A 22,034-nucleotide genomic window follows, 5' to 3' on the forward strand; every position below is an offset into this window, starting at 1 on the left:
GTATATTATGGCAACCCAACAATCAACTCCCTGGTGAATCCACTACCGCAGTGTATCAGCTCCATGTGTGTGTGTGTGTTTGTGTGTGTGTGTGTGTGTGTGTGTGTGTGTGTGTGTGTGTGCGTACGTGCGTGTGTCCTATGTATATTTGATCACCTATCAGTAGTAGCGTACACCAGCTCAAACGTTATCTATTGGAATATTCTAGTTGTCGTTGTGTGAACCTTTGCCAACAACGGATGACTTTGTAGAAGTGTGTGTGTGTGTGTGTGTGTGTGTGTGTGTGTGTGTGTGTGTGTGTGTGTGTGTGTGTGTGTGTGTGTGTGTGTGTGTGTGTGTGTGTGTGTGTGTGTGTGTGTGTGTGTGTGTGTGTGTGTGTGTGTGTGTGCCAGCCAACAGCATCATCATGCGGTATAGCCACCTAAGTTGAACTGTAACACTATAACTATATAGCACATAATAAATCACAGGAGAAGTAGATAAGACAAGACCTTTTAGTAAGAAAAATATGCTTCACTACCAACTTTGCAACAGGTCTGTCAAAGCTCCACCCCCCACCTGACTCATCTGAGACGGTAAGATTGCACTTTGGATCAAACGCACAACTTCCAGTGAGGAGGACAGACTGTCTTTCCATCCACAGCTACAGGAGGGAATAGTGACCCAGACCACTGGAACAACCTGCTGCTGACTCTGTCAACTGAATGGACTTTAACAAGAGCCTGCACGATTCACATTAAACTTCAGGGAACATTCTAGAAGACAGAGTGTTACCACAACTGACTGGCTGGATTTCCTGTCTTGAGTGTTTGTAGCCTTACTGAAAAGGCAAAATGGCTGCCAAGGTGTCTCTTTCGGAAGAGGACTTTTCCTGTCCTGTGTGTCACGACGTCTTTAAAGATCCTGTTCTCCTGTCGTGTAGCCACAGCTTCTGCAAAGACTGTCTACAGGAATGGTGGAGAGGGAAGGAAATAAAGGAGTGTCCAGTTTGTAAGAAGAGACATTCAATGCCGTTTCCACCCTGTAATATGGCTCTGAGGAACCTGTGTGAGGCCTTCCTACAGGAGAGACAGCAGAGAACGTCATCAGGGTCTGAGGTTGAGGTTCTCTGCGGTCGGCATGCTGAGAAACTCAAACTGTTCTGTCTGGAATGTCAACAGCCAGTGTGTTTTGTGTGTCGAGATTCTAAAAAACACACCGGCCACAGAATCAGGCCCGTCGATGAAGTTGCTCTGGATCACAAGGAGGAAGTCCAGAAATCACTGAAGCCTTTACAGGACAAACTGAAGGTCTTTAATGAAACTAAAACAAACTATGACGAAACAGCAGAACACATTACGTTCCAGACTCGGCACGCAGAGACGCAGATGAAGGATCAGTTTAAGAAGCTTCATCAGTTTCTACATGATGAAGAGGAGGCCAGGATCACCGAACTGAGGGAGGAAGAGCAGCAAAAGAGTCAGATGATGAAGGAGAAGATTGAGGATCTGAACAGAGACATATCAACCATTTCACACACGATCAGAGCCATAGAGGAGGAGCTGAGAGCTGAACACATCTCATTCCTTCAGAACTACAAGACCACGATGGAGAGAGTCCAGCTCACACTGCAGGACCCACAGCACTCAGGAGCACTGATAGACATGGCCAAACACCTGGGCAACCTGGCCTTCAGAGTCTGGGAAAAGATGAAGGACATTGTTTCCTACACTCCTGTCATTCTGGACCCCAACACTGCCAGACCAGTATACACCCTGTCTGATGATCTGACCAGCGTGAGACGTGGAGGGGAACAGAAGCTTCCAGACAATCCAGAGAGATTTGACTACTATTTTTTCGTCCTTGGTTATGAGGGCTTTAACTCAGGGAGTCACAGCTGGGATGTTGAGGTTGGAGACAATACACACTGGGGAGTAGGTGTGTTAGCAGAGTCCTTTCAGAGGAAGGGACTCACAGCGGGTCCATTCTTGAGTATATGGTTACGTGACGGTAAATACACAGCATTATCAGGGTCAACCACTGTTCTCTCAGTGAAGCAGAAAGCTCAGAGGATCAGAGTCCAGCTGGACTGGAATGAAGGAAAGCTGTCATTCTGTGATCCTGCTACTAACACACACATACACACCTTCACACACAGGTTCACTGACACACTCTTTCCATTCTTTTACATTGTTCCTGGTGGTACTCTGAAGATCTTACCAAGATCTGTCTAACTCTGGACAATGTACCATAGACATGATGATGATGATGATGAAGACAAAGACGATAATTGTATGATGATGATAAATGATAGATTGATAGAGCATATCTTGATCAATCAATAATTGTAATAATGTTAACATTAATAATTACTGACCATGTTAATGGCAATGGATGTTGTTATAATATTGGGGTTTAGATTAATTAATTAATTAATAAAAAAATTAACCCGTTGAGACCTGAAGCAGATTCTACCAGTGTTGATTTTGTCGACTAATACTACGGCGAAATATGTCCGTCGATTACCTTTTTTCACTGACGAAAACTACATGGAACCTAAATGAAAACTAAGCTATGATGACTAAGACTAAATATATTGACAATTTTGTCAACAATTAAAAACTAGACTTAAATGTTAGGAAGGGACTAGTGGACAAGAGATCCAATATAAGTCATGTTACACTTGGTTGCATGCTGAAAATAGCAGATCTACAAGCTCACAACGCGTTGTGAGCTTGTAGATCGGCTATTTTCAGCAAGTGTAAAATCATTAGTCATTACGACGGCATCAATGCCCGCCAAAATACATTTTAGTCGACTAAATCACCTGTAGATTTAGTCGACTAAAACCGCATGACATTTAGTCGACTAAAAGTAGACTAACACTAAAACATTCCAGTTGACTAAAATGTGACTAAAACCAAATGAAGTTTCATTCCGAAGACTATGACTAAAACTAAAATAGAAATGTGTTGCCAAAAACAACACTGGATTCTACAAATGCCTTCTATATCAGTAATTCTCACACTTTCAAGATGTATTTGAAAATGGTCAAACATAGAAAGATGTACAAGCTCACAGCACGGCATTTAACCAGTTCCACTGGAGGGGGGCAGGAGGGAGTTTTAAGGGTGCGACAAACTGGCAACTGTGGGTGTGACTGTGTTAGCAGAGTCTTTTCAGAGGAGGGTCTCCAGTGGAGCTCAACACTGACTAATACAGCTTTATGAAGGTAAATAAATATGTCCTCCTCAGAGACCACTGGTCTCTTAGTGGAGCAGAAACCTCAGAAGATCAGAGTTATGGATGCACCCAATAATCGGCCACCGAAACTATTCGACTTAATTGTTTAAAAAATATATTCGGCGGTATTCGGTTCGGTTGATTTTATAGCCGAAACTGAATAGCCAAAGAACCAGGCTTACCTTCCGTAACATATTTTATTGTGGTGATGCATGACGTGATCAAAATGTAATCATGTCTTTTGCCATTATCATGTAGCTCTATAACAAAGTTACGGCCATGACAGCAATGGTACCAAAACTGGTAAAACAATGAATGATATATAATATTAATCATATTCAGTGTCCCATTCGGTGCATGCCTAATCAGAGACAAGCTGACACACACACACACACACACACACACACACACACACACACACACACACGTGATGATGATGATGATGACGATGATGATGATGATGAAACTATCAACAGTATAAAATGTAATATTAATCAATGGATGGCTATTATTAGGCCTACTATAAATTTGTTATGGGGCACTTATGTACGAGACATATATGATACTTTTACTGTTGTACTTTTTCCATATGTAATTATTGTTTTATTTAGTGTGTAGATACTAGGCATATTTACCTTTGAGTTCTGTTGAAATGACAGATCTGAAAGAAAGAAATCTATGTATAGAAATGATTTGGAAAATCAAATAAACATGATCTACCACACAACGTCAGTGGTATTTGAGTTTAGTTGCATAAACTTTGACTCCCACGTTTAAGACATTAAAAGTTATGACATTTTATATGACGCTGAGAACCGGTCAGTATGTTAAATATTACACCCGTTTTATAGAGTCTATTTCTGCCTGAGGTTTCTTCCAGTTAAAGCAGCACTACTATATGCAACGTTTCTCTTCTACCCTGGATTTGAACCTGGTTTCCTGCACAAGCGCTGACATTCTTACCATTGAGCTGATAGAGCCGGCCAGCTGCTTGCTCAGGGGATAAATTAAATCTTGACCATGAGGTCAGAATTCGTGTCAGATCCTGTGTCTGAGTGAGACATGACCTTTGACACGATGTACATGTCTCAATAGAAGAACAGGGAGACAAAATACAACCACCACAGTTACAGTTGGGTGCCACTGATATTGTCCCTTATCATTTGACCCATTTAGGCCTGACCTCAAAATTTTAAAAAATCCTTCTAAATCCTCCAGTTTTCTGAAATAAATATTTTCACGATTTTTCAAAAATAGCAGACCTACAAGCTCGTAGCGCGCCACTCGGTGGCGCGCTACGAGCTTGTAGATCTGCTATTTTTCAATAGCTAAATTATAACATAATGTTTAAAACACCAAAAGGGGTTCCCGCCCAAAATGGGTTAACTGTCCTTTTGCGCAGATCACGCAAACCTCAGCAAAAAGAAAAGGACAATATCGATGGCCTCCAACTGTATAACATACAGATTGTATAAATTATATTGCATTAACCTACTCTGCCACATAAATGGGCAACTGGCGGCCCGGGGGCCACATGCCCCCCACCTTCACTTAATGTGGCCCTCATGTTAATATTAGAATACTGATATATTATTGATTTCAGCTGTTACAATTCCAAACATGTAAACATGACCCGCTTTAATTACTTCAGTCTATATTAGTAGCTGGTTTAACTAGTATTATAATTTCATTGTCTTTTTTTTTTACGTCCAATGTATTTGCATTTAAGTTCATAAAGTTAACATAAGTAGCCTATAACTAAATGCATTTGAAATAAAATAAAAATAATTTAAACCTTTCAGGATTCCAATTCAAGAATAGCAAAAATCATTATTCAGGATTTCAATTAAAATATAGCAAAAATAGCTGATCTACAAGCTCAAAACGCGTCGCACTGTGACGCGTTTTGAGCTTGTAGATCATATTCATATTCGAACCATTTCATCTTTTAATATGTTCACTGTCTTCTTATATTACGACCTCTTGTACAGTACATGCCCATGACCATCTCACTCCATTTTATTAATACTGTACATTCATACACTATTACTATATTGTATACTCTCTGATAAACAACGAACATATAAGCAATGATATTAACTAAATATTTCTTTGTATCAAAGTACTCCAATGCTGACCTAAACCAAATTAACTGTATCTTAATGCTGACCTATGTTAATGACAATGATATATGACGGTCCGGAACAAATGATCCATCTTGTTGCTACTTTGCTTGTCAAGTGTAATACCCTGTTTTTGTGTTGTTTTGTGTTGTTTTGTGTTGTTTTGTAACTGTTTGTTTTGTGTTTTGTTTTTGTTTTTTAATTAACTTGTATTGACTGTATACGTGAGGACCATCTCGAAAACGAGATATTGTATCTCAAGGGGTATTCCAAATAAAGAATTTCAATTTAAAAAAAAAACTAGGTTCCCAACTTGCATCGTTCCCAAGTAGGCTGGTGACCGACAGGCACAGTTCTAGTAACTATAACTGCAGCAAGCCAGCAGTGTTGTTGAGCAGCCTGCCCATGGGTGTGATTTTTACATTTCTGTAGCGCTCAGATCAGGTCACTAGAGCTGACACAAGTACTTTTAAGATTGTTTTTGACCCTCCTATATTCAGCTATAGTGTAGATTTTTGTCTTACACAAACATTAAATTCCCATTGACAATGAATGGAGAATTTACGTTATATGCAGACGAGCAAATTGGCTATTTTTGTCCCACACAAAGATTAATTGACAATGAATGGATGATGTACGATGATAAGAGCGATTTCTTTTATTTACATGCAACTATTTGTCATGTAAATACTACTATTACAAACTGTAAATGATGAAATGTGTACATGTGCTTTCTTCTCCCAGGAGAAGGAAGGGGAAGTCTGCACCATTTGATTTCGTCTACTAAAACTATGATACATGTTTGTCGGCTACCTTTTTATCACTGACAAAACAAAATAAAAGCTAAATAAAAACTAAGTTATGATGACTAAAACTAAGACTAAATAAATATACAATTTCGTCAACAGATAAAAACTAGTCTTCCATCACAAATCATACAGGCAGTATAGCATATGGCAAGTAAATCTGATTTAAAAAAGAAAGAAAGAAATATTTCCCTGTGCCTTTTTCATATGGGCGAACAACACCAAACCAATACCATCTCATGCACCACACACAAAACGACAGAGAGGGGCAGGAGCTTGCATCCAAAATGTGAAATAAATAATACACATTTTGTCATTTGTATACGACACGGAACCCTTAACTTCTCATGAAGAGCAGGCAGGTGACTGGAATATACTGTCTCTGTTTATGATGTGTACTGTACAAGGGTTAATGAGATACGGCGTACATTGTAAAACACTAACTTTTCCCATTCTGTTCACTCTCTTGTTCCCTTTACGTTGTCTATTTGTCTTGTCTATACTTTATAATAGATAAAAGACTGTCCTGACTTTAATACATTCAACCAATTCAGTTTGTGTGGTGCACACTGAATCAGGCACACTGTGTGTGTGTGTGTGTGTGTGTGTGTGTGTGTGTGTGTGTGTGTGTGTGTGTGTGTGTGTGTGTGTGTGTGTGTGTGTGTGTGTGTGTGTGTGTGTGTGTGTGATTGAGTCTGTGTGCGTGCGTGCGTGCGTGCGTGCGTGCGAGCGTGCGTGCGTCCGTGCGTGCCTGTTTGTAAGTATGTTTCATTGGTACAGTTTGTGTGCATGTGAGTGCATGCGTGCATTTGTTGTTGTTTGCGTGTGTGCCTGTTTGTATGCAGAAGTATGTTTCATTGGTACAGTATATGTGTGTGTGCGTGCGTGTGTGCCTGTTTCATTGGTACAGTATATGTGTGTGTGCGTGCGTGTGAGTGAGACCTTTGCAGGGAGCTAAGTGACTAGCATGTTGTCTTTGAAGTGTGGTGAAGAGAGGTCTCCCTACAGATGGGCGCAGCGCTGTGAGGGAGATACAACATGCATACAACTAAGATGTTGCACACTGTGAGCAGGGCTTTACCCATTTAGGCCGATTCTAACAAGAAAATGTCTTCTAAATCCTAAAGGTTTTCTGAAAAACCTATGTTTCTATGTGGTGCTCAACCTTTTTCATGTCAAGGACCCCCAGAATTATCTGTATTTGGCCGCGGACCCCCATCTGAAAATATGTTGTTCCAGGAATCCCCCTAGAAGCAAAGATTTGAGTTGAAAACGTTCGCTCTGAAAGAATATATATTCAAAGATGGGAGCCACATGTTCACGATTTCTACAAGTCTACAAGCTCGTAGCGCAGCACTCGGTGCCGCGCTATGAGCGTGCAGATCTGCTATTTTTCAATAGCTAAAGTATAACGTAATTCTTAAAACACCAAAAGGGGTTCCCTTCCAGAATGGGTTAAGTTGTGACGGAGCTGAATGGAGCCGAGCTCCGGTACCTGTCCGGCAAAATGTAGCAGGTGCTCACTGACCTCGAATGCACATAATAGCAGCACCCACCTTTTATTGGAACGATAAACCCGTAGAGATGCCTCATTTCATTTTCGAGGGGGGTCCTTAATACAATATAATACGGCATGTTTTTTTGTTTTTTTTGCTTTTTATTCTGGGTGCCTGCCATGCAATGGCAGAAACACAGGTTGAAATCTAAAACGCATACTTAATCGTAATAATAATCAATACGCGAAACTTCGACGTCTATGGCCGGCCGCACGGTTTGCCAAAGCCCCGCAATATATACATCAAAACGTGCAGCTCGGCCGGGAATGGTGTGCTTGTGCTTTTCTTTCCGATTCGTGTTACCGTGCCGACGTAATTCGCAATAAACGACGCGAAAAATGCCCCATTCAAAGTCGATGGGGAGACGCGGGTGAAAACAGAAAACGACACGTTACTTTGGAGCCACATTGCTCTGGCATACTGGTACGTAGAAACACGATTTAAACGTCAAACAGCACACGAGGCCATCGACTTTGTGGTGGTTCAGACGGAATTCGAATACGTTGCACGGTTTGCCCGCTATCGCAGTTCAAAGTGTGTGTGGTCTGAGCAATATTCTCGACTCAGAGTGTCGCACGCCCAGAGAGAGAGCGGATCAGAGTGAGAAGCCAATGTGAAGACTATACCGAAATTCTCCGAACAAATCGTCCTCACGGCCAAAATATTCACTTTACACGCATGGGTTTCGGTAATTTTGTAGCCACACTCGTCCTCTTTCACCCAATGTCACAACCATAGCCCAGATACATACAGTACGTGAACTACAGCCCTGAAAGCGACAGGTGTACCATCATAATGTGTCATAAACTCCATGTTAAATGCCTGAATGAGTCAGCAATTTTTTCATCACAAGCACAATTCTTAACTCGCTCTTATAACCACGTTTTTTATCGTACCAATACCACGATCGCACACGGCGTACCTCAATGCCTCGGGTCACTCACGGCGAAAACAAAAATCGCATTCGACTTTTACTTTTTGCGATAGAGCAATTTGTTCGGACATACGTTCTCTCATAGAGAGTCAGTGGGCTTTTAACTTGCAATACTGTTTGCATTTGCATAGACTAGCCCAGGTGAAAATGATACTTTGTTAATGATTCAAGGTCACCTGACCAACTCTCACACACGCGCGCACACATGCACATGCACGCACATGCACACATGTGCACGCACACACACATTGAAAGTCAATAGAGAAATTCGGGGAAACACGTAACTCTGTCATTTCTCAACCGTTTCGGATGCGGGGCGGCTCGCCAGAACCGGGCCGCCCCCCTGAGCGAAACCAAATGGACCCCTTAGCATGTTAGCATTAGCATGTTAGCATTAGCATGTTAGCATGTTAGCGTTAGCCTTAGCATGTTAGCATTAGCATGTTAGCATTAGCATGTTAGCATGTTTGCATTAGCATGTTAGCATTAGCATATTAGCATGTTAGCATTAGCATGTTAGCATTAGCATGTTAGCATTAGCATGTTAGCATGTTAGCATTATCATGTTAGCATTAGCATGTTAGCATTAGCATGTTAGCATTAGCATATTAGCATGTTAGCATTAGTATATTAGCATTAGCATGTTAGCATTAGCATTTTAGCATGTTAGCATTAGCATGTTAGCATTAGCATGTTAGTATTAGCATGTTAGCATGTTAGCATTAGAATGTTGGTGGCAACGTAATGTGCAATAAACTTAGACAAAATACCCCATTGAAAGTCAACCAAATGGACCCTTACAGGGTCTGAGAGGCTAAATGTCATCAAATGGTGGTCCGTGGCTCAAATGCTGCACAGACTTGGCGAGCTGTAGGCACCCAGTCAAATTTCCTGAAATTTGTTTCTAGTTATTATTACTTTCACATTTTCCCCTCCATGTCCCTTCCTGGACGAAGTGAATCCGAGTTACGTTCATAAAATACGTATACGTCAGATTGTATGTCAAGCGCAATCATTTCAAGCTTTTCCCAACACTCAGCCTACAGTAGGATTACTACTTCAAACACCAAGTTTGTCCATGGACTTGATGGACTGCGTGCGTGCGTACGTGCGTGCGTGCGTGCGTGCGTGCGTGCGTGCGTGCGTGCGAGATGTGTTTGCATTTCGGGGACATCCCTCACAGTGCCAGGAGTGTCGCCTATTAAGACGAACAGCAATCAAACGCTAACGTTTCCTCTGGTTCTCTCCTTGGCTGTACTCGTCCCTCTCTCCTCTCCTCCTCTTTGCAGGGGATTAAGCCATCTGTTTGTTCTTGTCAGCCCCTGGGACTCATCCTTATACTCGACACCCCTTCTCCTCTGCTGTGTCTCTGCTGCCACTGTGCTTTTTCCATTTATTATCCAATGTGTTTCTTTGTGGCCACTATTCTGATGTGACGACCTGCTAGTATATTAACTAGGGATGCATCGAAAGGGAAATTCTTGGCCGAAACCGAATACCGAATATAGGAAACAGTTGGCCGAAAACCGAATACCCGAATATGATTAATATGTTATATCTTTTTTCTTACCATTGCTGTCATGGCCGTACCTTAAAGCAACCTGATTTATGACAAAATAAATGGTTATGGCAAAACTTTACTTAAATAATATCACTATTATGGGTCCATGAAACATTTATTCAGTTCTTTTGAATGCATTAATTGCATACACTATTCTGTGATATATTTTCTGCCTATTCAGGCCGAAACCGAATAGGCCGGAAATGCATTTTTAGCCATTTTCTGCCGAATATGTTCTGCGGCCGAATATTTGGTGCATCACTAATATTAACCAATCTTTTCTTTATATAGATACTGTATAGTTTTCTAGTCATTGGCCATATTTGTCAAAAACAAAGCAAACAAACATTACTTCTTAGATTATTGGCCATCCCACACCCACACCCACACTTTCAGATATGAACGATAAAAGCCATCATACGTTTTTAGCACTCAAACTATGGAAAATGTCACCGATCATCCCCTCAACAGTGACTTTACAATCCATGCCATCTGGGCTGAGGACACAGAACTTTGAAATGGGGGGGGGGAAAGGTTCATTTTAGTAGGAGTTTTGTCCACTAAACTGATATGCTGCTGTTTTTTTTATTTATTATTTATTTATGCTCATTAATCAACATTTCAGTTTTCACTTCCATGTAAATGTGCCAGAGTTAGCCATAAGCTAATTTACATCTGTAGTCCCTGAGCAGGCTCTTAAAATGGTAGTAAAACTAAACATACAATGACACATACAGTACAATACAATGCAACACAATACAGATAAAAGAAAGACAGAGTGTATAGTGTGCCAGCACACAACACCATGCGTTGATGTCATGTGTGCATACAGTATGTGCAAGCATCCAACACTATATCCATAGTGTCTGGAGACGCTATGTTTTGTCTTTATGCTGTGTGCGTTGTATATTTGTTAGAATGTTATGTGTTTTCTGTTGAACAGACACACGGGAAACGGAATATCCCCATGGGACGATACGGACCGATTGTGATTGTGAACACGGGTGTTCAAATCCTGAACGGTGCCTCTGGCACGGCTGGCGCTCCATGGAACACAATAAGGGCCTTTCTCGTCCCCACCCCTCTCCCATTTGTTTATACTGTGTTTAGGATCCAAGATGGCCGCAGCACCAGGGGGGGGTGGGGCGGAGGTGAGCGGGCGGGGTCGACATATGCCCTTACTGAGCTGCGTTCAAGACACTCGCCTTGTGTCTGACACCTGACTTGTGTCTGAACACAGCTTTGATGGATGTGTTCGGCCCCCCTCCCCCCATCAAACAAAATGTTTGGTCAAACCATATGGCCTTCCATTGGAAATGCATGGGGGCGGCCATTAAACACATTAGACACAAGACAAACACTATAGACAGGTGTCTTGAATGTGTGAACGCAGCCCAGTAAGGGCATAGGTCGACCCCGCACCCCGCCCCCTCCTGGTGCCGGTGGCATCTTGGATCCTTAACACAATATAAACAAATGGGAGAGGGGTGGGGCCGAGAAAGGCCCTTATAGGCCTATCTCACAGCACTTCACCGCCCCCTTTCCACGCCCCCTTTCCAGACCTAGTGGTGTTGACGTGACGTCAGTCCATAGACATTACATGTTAAAAGACCTACATTCAGAAGCCATAAACAATGCTTTTTCTGAAGGTAAACTTTATTCTATTTGGTTTAACGGTTTAGCGGTCTTAACATCTTGTTCATTTTATAATATTGGTCTTTTACATTTTAACATTTGGAAACGGCCTTAAATGGTGCAGAGAAAGCAGGTAGGGATGTAGCTCTGGTCCACGAGTAAGGCTATGGACCAGAGCTACATCCCTACCTGCTTTCTCTGCAACGTGGCCATGTTTTGCGGTTGGGAAGCTGGATGCAGGGGATGCATCCAGCTGAGCTCTCCTGCATCTTTCTTGAGTATACATCCACATATGTTAGTATGGGACGTCCTCGTGACCGGTGCCCATGTGTTGGTTCCCACACAGCACCAGTCTGCTGGCTGGGAGCTCTTGGTGTCTTTGGCAGTGTCCTGCAAGTCTCATTCTTCCTGGCTGCTATTTTGTCGCTCACCCTGAATATTCCGGCATACAGATTCTCGTTGGTAACATGTGTACTCTTGCTGATGTTGAGCACTACACGTAACATTCTGGTGTAGCACCCGTCTAGAGCCTTCTGCAGAGTTGGCTTCAGGGTCCAGCATTCACTGCCATATAGGAGAACAGATTCTACCGTCGCGTAGAAGAAGCTGAGTTTGATTTGTCGGGGGGAGGTTGGAGTTCCATACACTGCCCATGCCATTCAGGGCCCTCCATGCAAGTGCCTTGTCTGCAAATGGATGCTCCTCACATGTTTAACATTACGGTTATTTTTATAGTCATTATTATTCCTTTGGGGGAATATAGAGCGTCGCAGACCCGCCCCCTACCATGGCCCAGGAAATGATTCTCCGTTCATTTTCCTCAGACATTTCAGAAAGTATTTATTTAAAGACGTTAACGCCGCGGACAAAGCCAACTCGAGTCGTGACAAATCATGACAACAAACACAATTTTTGGGGCCGAACAAATAATTAGAAAGAAGAAAAAAACGGCAGGTTACAACACTTTTTTTGTTGTTTTTCTTCTTTGTAATTATTTGTTTGGTCCAAAATATTGTTTGTGTTGTCATGAGTTGTCACGACTCGAGTTGGCGTTGTCCGCGGCGTAACCGTCTTTAAATAAATACTTTTTGAAATGTCTATGGGAAAAATGCATTGGGATTCATTTCCTGGTCCATGGTAGGGGGGGACTCTATATGGGCCCTTTTTTTAAGATATTTTTTGTGGCCTTGCCTTTATTTTATTAATAGAGGGATATACGGTATGCGGTTTAGGCTGACAGGAAATGGGGAGAGAGATGGGGAGGGGGTGACACGCAGCAAAGGCCGTCGGGATCGGGAGTCGAACCCGCGGCACACTGCCAGACTGGATTACCAGCCAAGGTGCCCATACATGCAGACAACTACGCCACCCGCCCGGACCTGGGGTCTGTCCTACTGCCACCTACTGTCCATTTATTATATTACACAGTGGGTGAAAAAAACACACCCCTTAAGGCTAAACCCCACCCATCAGAGGTGTGGCTACCAGAGGTACCTCTGGCCTGAAAGACATCTGTAGGTACCTACCAATGTCAGCCCGGAATAGACCAAGGGAATCCCACTGTATGGGCCCTTGGAGCAATTCTTTAGCACATATACTGTACACGGTTTTACCCTTTTGAACTATTCGGAGCAGTGGGCGCTATTATTAACCCACTTTGACCCGAGATCAGATTCTAAAAATATCTTCTAACATCCTGACAGTTTTCTGAAAAAGCTATGTTTCTATGTCAGTGGTTCTTCGATTTTTCGAAAATAGCAGACCTACAAGCTCGTAGCGCGCCGCTCGGTGGCGCGCTACGAGCTTGTAGATCTGCTATTTTTCAATAGCTAAAGCATAACATAATGCTAACACCAAAAGGGGTTCCCGCCCACGATGGGTTAAGGCAGTACCCAGCAAAATTGGGAATTGGCTTGACCGCAAAATTAGAAAGGAACATGAATGCATGAGCCGCTAGCCCGCTACCATCTCTCCTCTCCCCTCCTCTCCCATTATCTCTCCTCTCCTCATCTCTTTTCTCCTTTCATCTCCTGCCATAAAAAAACAAACGCCCTCGCCCCTACCCTCACAGGATTTTTCCACTCGACCCAGTATCACAATGAGAGAGAGAGAGAGAGAGAGGAAACTCAGGTTTCTTCTCTATATGACTTCCTAAAAAAAGAAACCGACACAAATGAAACTGTTGGACAGCTCTATCCCCCAAGCGCCGGGTCCCACGGCACGTTTGCATTGTTCCTTGCATACTATAAATAACGACTCAAGAAAGAGAGAGCGCAAAACTTTCATTATACTTCTTCTCTTTAAATTGAATCCAGCTTTAACTTTTTTAATAAAAAACAAATCCAAATCATCTTGGGTCTGTGGAGTCCAGAGCTGTGAGCCAGGGAAAAAAACGAACTTGTTTCTCCCCCCCAACTAATGCTCTTCCATTGCCTCTCCTTCAAACAGGACTTCAGTCGCACTTTAAAGGACGTCTTTCTTGGCTGCCATTGTGTTGTATAGACAGACGGTATGGAACTGCAGAGACACAAACCATATGTTCACCGCCGGAAAAGAAAACACAATGACTGTCTGTCCTCAAGACTCTTGCATGCACACACGCACATACGCACGCACGCACACACACACACACACACACACACACACACACACACACACACACACACACACAGACACACACACACACACACACACAGATGGGAGTACACATTTAACCCATTTTGACCTGACATCAGATTCTATAAATGTATTCTACATCCTGACAGTTTTCTGAAAAAGCTATGTTTCTTTGTCATTCTTCGATTTTTCAAAAATAGCAGACCCACAAGCTCGTAGCGCGCCACTCGGTGGCGCGCTATGAGCTTGTAGGTCTGCTATTTTTCAATAGCTAAAGCACAACATAATGCTAACACCAAAAGGGGTTCCCACCCAAAATGGGTTAATCATGTAGTTATATAAATATGGCTACGTACAGTAGGTACTTACTGTACAGTAAGACTCCTTGAGGATGAATATGCATGGGTGACTGAAACGTCGATGTTGCCATATAAACACTATCTGAAATGTTATCATCTCGTTCCGATCATATAACTTTCTTTACTCCAATATTAAAGATGGAGTGCCACAATTTTTGTATTTTTCCAGTTTTTCATGCGTCTATGAGGTGACAGTACTTCATTAGACACCCTGGAGTCGTTTGTATGTGCAATGGTGTATTCCCTTTGTATTTAGGGTTTCTTCCTGGAGGCTGAACCCTTGACAGTCAAACGGGCCAATGAAAAAAACAGTAATATAGTGACATCACATCATCAGCCCCTCCCCTAACCCCTCCCCCTTTATCATACAACTACAGCTGTGGGTGCGGCTTAAGTTCAGGTGGATCACCACCCATCACCACCCACCAGGCAAACCAGGCATACTGGTGGGCGTGCCCACATAAAAACGACATTTTAACAAATACTGTACACTTTTTTGAAAAACTTCTTCCTCCTTTTGTAACCATAAGACCTGATGATCATGTTTTACGGTGGGGAAAAAATTCATGGCACTCCATCTTTAAGGCCATTTTTAACTATATCCTACTTGTCTCAGCAAACTGGATTTGAGTTACAACTGTATACTGTTTCTTTCCGTATACAGCAAATACACACCCTTCTGTGCATTTAGATTGGTTTCTGTTGGGGCTGCATTTCCGCCCAACGTAGTGCGGCACTTGGTGCTATTTTTTAAAAATCGTGAACATGTGGCGCAAATCTTTGAATATTATGTTCTTTCGGAGGGAACATTTTTAACTCAAATCTTTGGTTCTGCATAGGGAGGTCCTTGCAGGAACATGGGGGGGTCGGTGACCAATTAGCCTACATATAATTCTGGGGTTCCTTGACATGAAAATGTTTGAGAACGACTCACTATAGAAACATAGGCTTTTTCAGAAAACTGTCAGGATTCAGAAGGCATTCGTAGAATCGTCCTCAGGTCTAAATGGGTTTTAATCAGCAGAGTACGTAGCGAGTGAGAATTCAAAATCTCTGCATGCCAGCCCTGCATAGAATGATTACAAACCTCTCCTTGTCACGGTTTGGACATGATCCCGTGCATTATTCCACATGCCTTCTTTCTATACTGTTGCTGTGCGCTCCGTATAGGTGACGACTATAGCCGACGTTACGATTTGGATTATTATTTTAACTCGCTTACCGGCACAACACTCCCATCTGGTGTCTGAATTGTGTACTGTAGGGCCGCCAGCCGGTCATTTTATGTTGGGGACACGGAATTAGTTTGAAAGCTGTTTCACTCAGAAACCGAGAGTCAGGAATTATCGTTATGTAACGCGCAAATGTTATTTAACCCATTTTGGGCGGGAACCCCTTTTGGTGTTTTAAACATTATGTTATGCTTTAGCTATTGAAAAATAGCTGATCTACAAGCTCATAGCGCACCACCGAGTGGCGCGCTACGAGCTTGTAGGTCTGCTATTTTTGAAAAGTCGTGAAAATGTGGCGCAAATCTTTGAATATATAACATTTTTTACTAAAACATTGGCTTCTGGGGTTCCCTGGAACTACATATTTTGAGATGGGGGTCCGTGGCCCAATAGCGATAATTCATGGGGGTCCTTGAGATGAAAAAGGTTGAGCACCACTGACATAGAAACATGGGGTTTTCAGAAAAATGGTAAGATTCATGGTAAGATCCAATGATATATGGCATTATATGTTGTTGCCAAGGTTTGGGTGAGATATTTTGTCTCAAAATAGTGGCTTCAAATAAAACGTTTTGGCATTTTACAATACAAATCTTTAAAGGCTGTTTCCTCGAAATGAGTTTTCCTCATACCTGGGACAAAGAATCTCCACTTCAGTTGCACTCACATACACCAAACTTTCCAGTCTTATTCATAGGTCCCTTAACCTAACAAGGCCTGATCTGTGGGCGGGAACCAAGCATTATGCTATGCTTTAGCTATTGAAAAATAGCAGATCTACCGCGCTACGAGCTTGTAGGTCTGCTATTTTTGAAAAGTCGTTAAAATGTGCTGCAAATCTTTGAATATAAATTTCAGAGCGAACATTTTTTACTAAAATATTTGCTTCTGGCGGGTCACTGGAACAACATATTTTGAGATGGGGGTCCGTGGCCCTATAGAGATAATTCTGGGGGTCCTTGACATGAAAAAGGTTGAGCATAACTGACATAGAAACATGGGTTTTTCAGAAAACTATTAGGATTTAGAAGCCTTTTTTTATCGCCATCAGTCCAAAATGGGTTAACCTAACAAGGCCTGATCTTTGCCACAGAGAAAAGGCTGCATCAAATCTTGGTTTGGGGATAAAGGTGGTTGTTATGAATAGGACTATGGTTAGACATTCCTCTGAGTCCAAGGGCAACTCTGAATTGAGACCAAATTCTTAGAGTGGAGACAACAATTGGATTAGTTGAGAGTTCTTTTTAGGTTGAATAGGCAACTTACAAGGCTAAAAGTGAGGTGGTAGGACATGACCTAGTTTCAAGTTCACACCAAGCTAGCGTCGGTTCCTGTATCCAGAGTATCATTTTGTGTCTATTGGCTGCCCAATAATACGTTCTAAGAGGTTAGGCAAAGCTAAACCACCTTCCGAACTATGTCGCTGTAGGAACTCCTTTCTTATTCTAGGTGTTTTGCCGTTCCATAAAAATGATGAGATGAGTTTGTCTACCATTCAAAAAAGGATTCTGGTAAAAAGACTGGCAGGCTTTGAAAGAGATATAGAAAGCGTGGAAGCACATTCATTTTGATGCAGTTTACTTTCCCAGCTAGGGTTATATGTAAACTCTTCCACCTTTCCAGGTCCAATTTAACCCATTTAGGCCTGACGTCGAAATTTGTTTTCTAAATCATGAAAAATTTCAGAAAAATTTGAGGCACATTTCAACGATTTTTCAAAAATAGCAGACCGGCGCGCTATGAGCTTGTACATACAGCTCCAATGAGCGCGCCACATACAGCTCCAATGAGCGCGCCACTCGGTGAGCTTGTATGAGCTGCTATTTTTCAATACCTAAATTATAACATAATGTATGTAACCACCAAAAGGGGTTCCCGCTCAAAATGGGTTAAGCTTGTCAATTAAAGGTGGGAAATTATATTTGTAAAGGTCTGATAATTGACTACAGATATTCACTCCTAAATATTTAAAATAGTTTTTAGTCAATTTTAAAGGGAAGAGACGTTTCTGGGATTTGAAGAGCCAAATTGTTTATCAGGAAGCATTCCCTCTTTGAGAGGTTCAGTTTATAACCAGAAAATGATCCAAATCTGTTCAATAGTTCAACTGTCTGGGGTATAACGGTTAGCGGGTCAGATTTAAATAATAATAGCTCATCTGCATATAATGAAAGTGTTCTAAACCACCTCTATGGATCCCTTGAATAAAATTAGTAGATTTAAGTGCCATGGTTAATGTATGTTTTCTAATCAAAATTAAAATCTCCAAAGTAACTAGTAACTTAAGTCTTCAAATAATTAGTGAAATAGTACAAATTTTGGCTCTGAGATGTAGTGGAGTAGAAGTAAAAGTACTGGAAATTGGAAATACTCAAGTAAAGTACAAATACCTCAAAATTGTACTTAAGTACAGTACTTAAGTAAAAGTACTTAGTTACTTTTCACCACTGTAGAGAACATACAGTTGTGAACCGTAATCGATTTATATTAAAATATGCGTTAAAAGGCGATCTTGACGGTAAAAGAGTTAAATATAACGTACTAATGTAATCTCAATAACGGCAGCACTATGTAACGTTTAAGCAACCATTAACCACATAGCATATTATGTCCCATAACATTGTGTAAGCAATAACGCATGCTTTCATAAATGTATAGTCTCAGGGGGTAGGCCTACCCTGTATGTATTAGGGTGGCTGTGGCTCAGGAGGTAGAGCAGGTCGTCCAATGATCCCTGGGTCGGCGGTTCAAATCCCGGCTCCTCCTGTCCACATGTCTCAAGTGTCCTTGGGCACACTGACTGAACCCTATATTGCCTCCAATGAGTCGGTCGGTGTGAACTCGCCACCATTGGTGAGTGAATGTGGGAAGTGAGGACGCTGCCGTCGACTGTTCGCTGCTTCACCTCCCAATGTATGGATGAATGGACCATTGTAAAGCGCTTTGAGTACGTGGAAAAGCGCTATAAAATTGCAATGCATTATTATTAGGGGGAGATAATGAGCCATTAAGACAGGCCAATCATAGCGTGGCTTCCCTCCCCTGAACCAGTGTTTGTTTTTGGCAGCAAATTTCTATTTTAGTTTTAGTCATAGTCTTTGGACTGAAACTTCATTTAGTGTCATGTGATTTTAGTCGACTAAATCTACAGTTGATTTAGTCGACGCGCGACGCCTTGTGAGCTTGTAGATCGGCTATTTTCAGAATGCAACCAAGTGTAAAATGACTTATACTGGATCTCTTGTCCACTAGTCCCTTCCTAACATTTTAGTCTAGTTTTTATTTGTTGACGAAATCGTCAGTATACTTGGTCTTAGTTTTAGTCATCATAGCTTCGTTTCCATTTAGCTTCCGTCAGTGAAAAAAAGGTAGTCGACGGACATTTTTCGTCTCAGTATTAGTCGACGAAATCAACACTGCCCTGAACACAGGCTAATTGCGTTTGCATAGACGCCCGACAAAGACTTGAACGAGCCTCATATACAGTAGGGGGCAATATGCAGTGCAGGCCGGTGAAGGCTGGCTGCGCCATGCAGGCTATATTTGAACCCACAACCTCCGTGGTGGGCAGGGGAGGTACAGGAGAGAGATTATTTAAAAAAAAAAAAATCTGGTAGCACCAGAAAAAAAACGCCACATCTTGACTCCCCGTCATTCTCTCCCTGGCTTCTTTGTACTCCTCGTTAATCTCTCCTCTCTCTCTCTGTGTGTCTGTGTCTCTCTCTCTCCTCCTCTCTCTCTGTGTGTGTCTGTGTCTCTCTCTCTCCTCGTTTCTTTCGCTGTGCCATGCTGCAAAAACAGGACGCGTGTCATAGACGGAGAGGCTCCTCGCTGTCCCCTGGGCACTGTGTGTGTGTGTGTGTGTGTGTGTGTGTGTGTGTGTGTGTGTGTGTGTGTGTGTGTGTGTGTGTGTGTGTGTGTGTGTGTGTGTGTGTGTGTGTGTGTGTGTGTGTGTGTGCATGCGTGCGTGCGTGTGTGTGTGTGTCCGCGCGTGTCTGCGCGCGCGCGCGTGCGTGCATGTCTTTAGCAGGATGGATGGACACATCTGTCCAGTTACCACTTCCTGTGGTCCCTCCATTGACCCTGCGGTGACCCAGAAGTACTTCTCAACACCCAAACCTAGGTCTTCCTGTCTGGAACCAGTCCAGAGCTAAACAGCTTGCTTGTCGAACGCACACACACACGCACACGCACACACACCGAGCAAGTAACAGGCGTAACAGCTCATACCGATAAAATTAAAGAGAGTAAGAAAGAGAAAGAAAGAAAGAAAGAAAGAAAGAAAGAAAGAAAGAAAGAAAGAAAGAAAGAAGAGATAGAATTAGAGAGAGAGGCTGTAACAACCGACAATAACGTAAACGGGAAGTCAATATGAATATTTAAGCTAGCACAGTTCACACTTCCTTCTCTCTCTCTCTCTCTCGCACGCACGCACGCACGCACGCACGCACGCACGCTCGCACGCACGCTCGCACGCACGCACGCACGCACGCACGCACGCACGCACGCACGCACGCACGCACGCACGCACGCACGCACGCACACACACACAAAGGAAGTTTTCTCAGTTTTTCTGTGGCCTTGGGGCCCATATCCACTGGCTGTCATTGTTAGGTCTTCAGCCTTCATACAAGCCTCTCCTACTAGTCTCCAGTGATAAATAAAAGAACAACAATTAAATGAATAACTATAGTTACATGAATACAAAACAAAGGCCACGTGACGGCTACACAACTGGCCCTGCCGCTGACACCATGCACTCCCGCGTGTGCCGTGCGCGCACGTGTGTGTGCGGTTTATGTGTATGCATTTTTTTACTGTAGGTACATACCTATGCCCATGTGTGTGTGTGTGTGTGTGTGCGTGCGCGTGCGTGCGCGCTGGATGTAATAGCATCCATGCAGGTGCGTGCAAACTGTGCGTGTGTGTGTGGACAATGACGTGGGCGTGCACTGTGCGAGTGGTGTGTGTCCAGGGGCAGGGGTGGAGCGTGATGCCTTGCTGGGAGCGAAGGCCCGGGGCTGGCCTAGAGGCGCCATGTTTTATTCAGCCACGGCCCAAGCCCAGGGCTCCTCCAGACGGGGGGAGGAGGGGGGCTTGTGTCGTGCAGGGTGAATAAAAGATGGCAGGGATGGGTATATCCGTCTGGAAGGACAGGAGCCGACGACAAACGCTATATTTGCTCGTCTGACTTCATGGCAAATCGAGTGGCAAAGCAACAGGCAAAGTGAGTTTAACATCGTTTAATGTTGTTTAATGCAATCAGATATGACTTTTCTGTGTGGATGTAGGGGCTGTCAAGGCCAGAAAGTAGTTTTTTGCCACTCAGTAGGCGTTCCTGCATAACTTCCTGGTTTGATGATGATGTCACGCGCATACCCTCTATAGAGAGGGAGACATGAAACAGAGACGGGGGAGTGAGTGTATGGGAAAGACAACCGGGATCCTTTTAGGACAATTTACAATTTATTTAGGCATTTTAGCAAACGCTCTTAACCCATTTAGATCTGAGGACAATTCTATGAAAACCTGTGTTTCTGTGTTAGTGGTTCTCGAAGTTTTTAATGTCAAGGACCCCAAAAACGAATATGTAATTGGCCGCCGACCTCCATCTGAAAATATGTTGTTTCAGGGACCTCCCCCATTAGCAAAGATTTGAGTTAAAAATGCTCGCTCTGAAAGAATATATATTCAAAGATTTGCACCACATTTTCACGATTTTTTCAAAAATAGCAGACCTACAAGCTCGTAGCGCGGCACTCGGTGCCCCGCTATGAGGTAATTCTCCAACTTTTCAATTTCAGGACCCGCGTTAATAACCCACGATACAAATGGCGTCAAATGGAACTGCTATGGGGTACATTTGGTTCCATTTGTATCCTGTCAAGAGTTACAGACTAGGATTTTAACAATTCCGACTCCTTAAAGCTGCTATAAGCAATAATATGTCAAAATATTAATGACCTTTTTATTTTGTTGGTATTCAGACA

The 22,034-nt window shown here is 42.7% G+C and overlaps 1 protein-coding gene across 1 annotated transcript; it reads left to right on the forward strand.

Moving 5' to 3' along the window:
- Nucleotides 1–833: 833 nt before the first annotated feature.
- On the forward strand, nt 834–21,159 carry LOC306917596 (E3 ubiquitin-protein ligase TRIM35-like; the record flags this gene model as incomplete). Its single annotated transcript, XM_079495892.1, has 2 exons — nt 834–1,917; nt 21,020–21,159. The coding sequence occupies 2 exons, from the start codon at nt 834–836 to the stop codon at nt 21,157–21,159; spliced, it is 1,224 nt and encodes a 407-aa protein (XP_079352018.1).
- Between the last annotated feature and the right edge of the window lie 875 nt (nt 21,160–22,034).

This window comes from Electrona antarctica (assembly GCF_951216825.1).
Source record: "Electrona antarctica genome assembly, chromosome: 24".
Classification (NCBI taxonomy): Eukaryota; Metazoa; Chordata; class Actinopteri; order Myctophiformes; family Myctophidae; genus Electrona; species Electrona antarctica.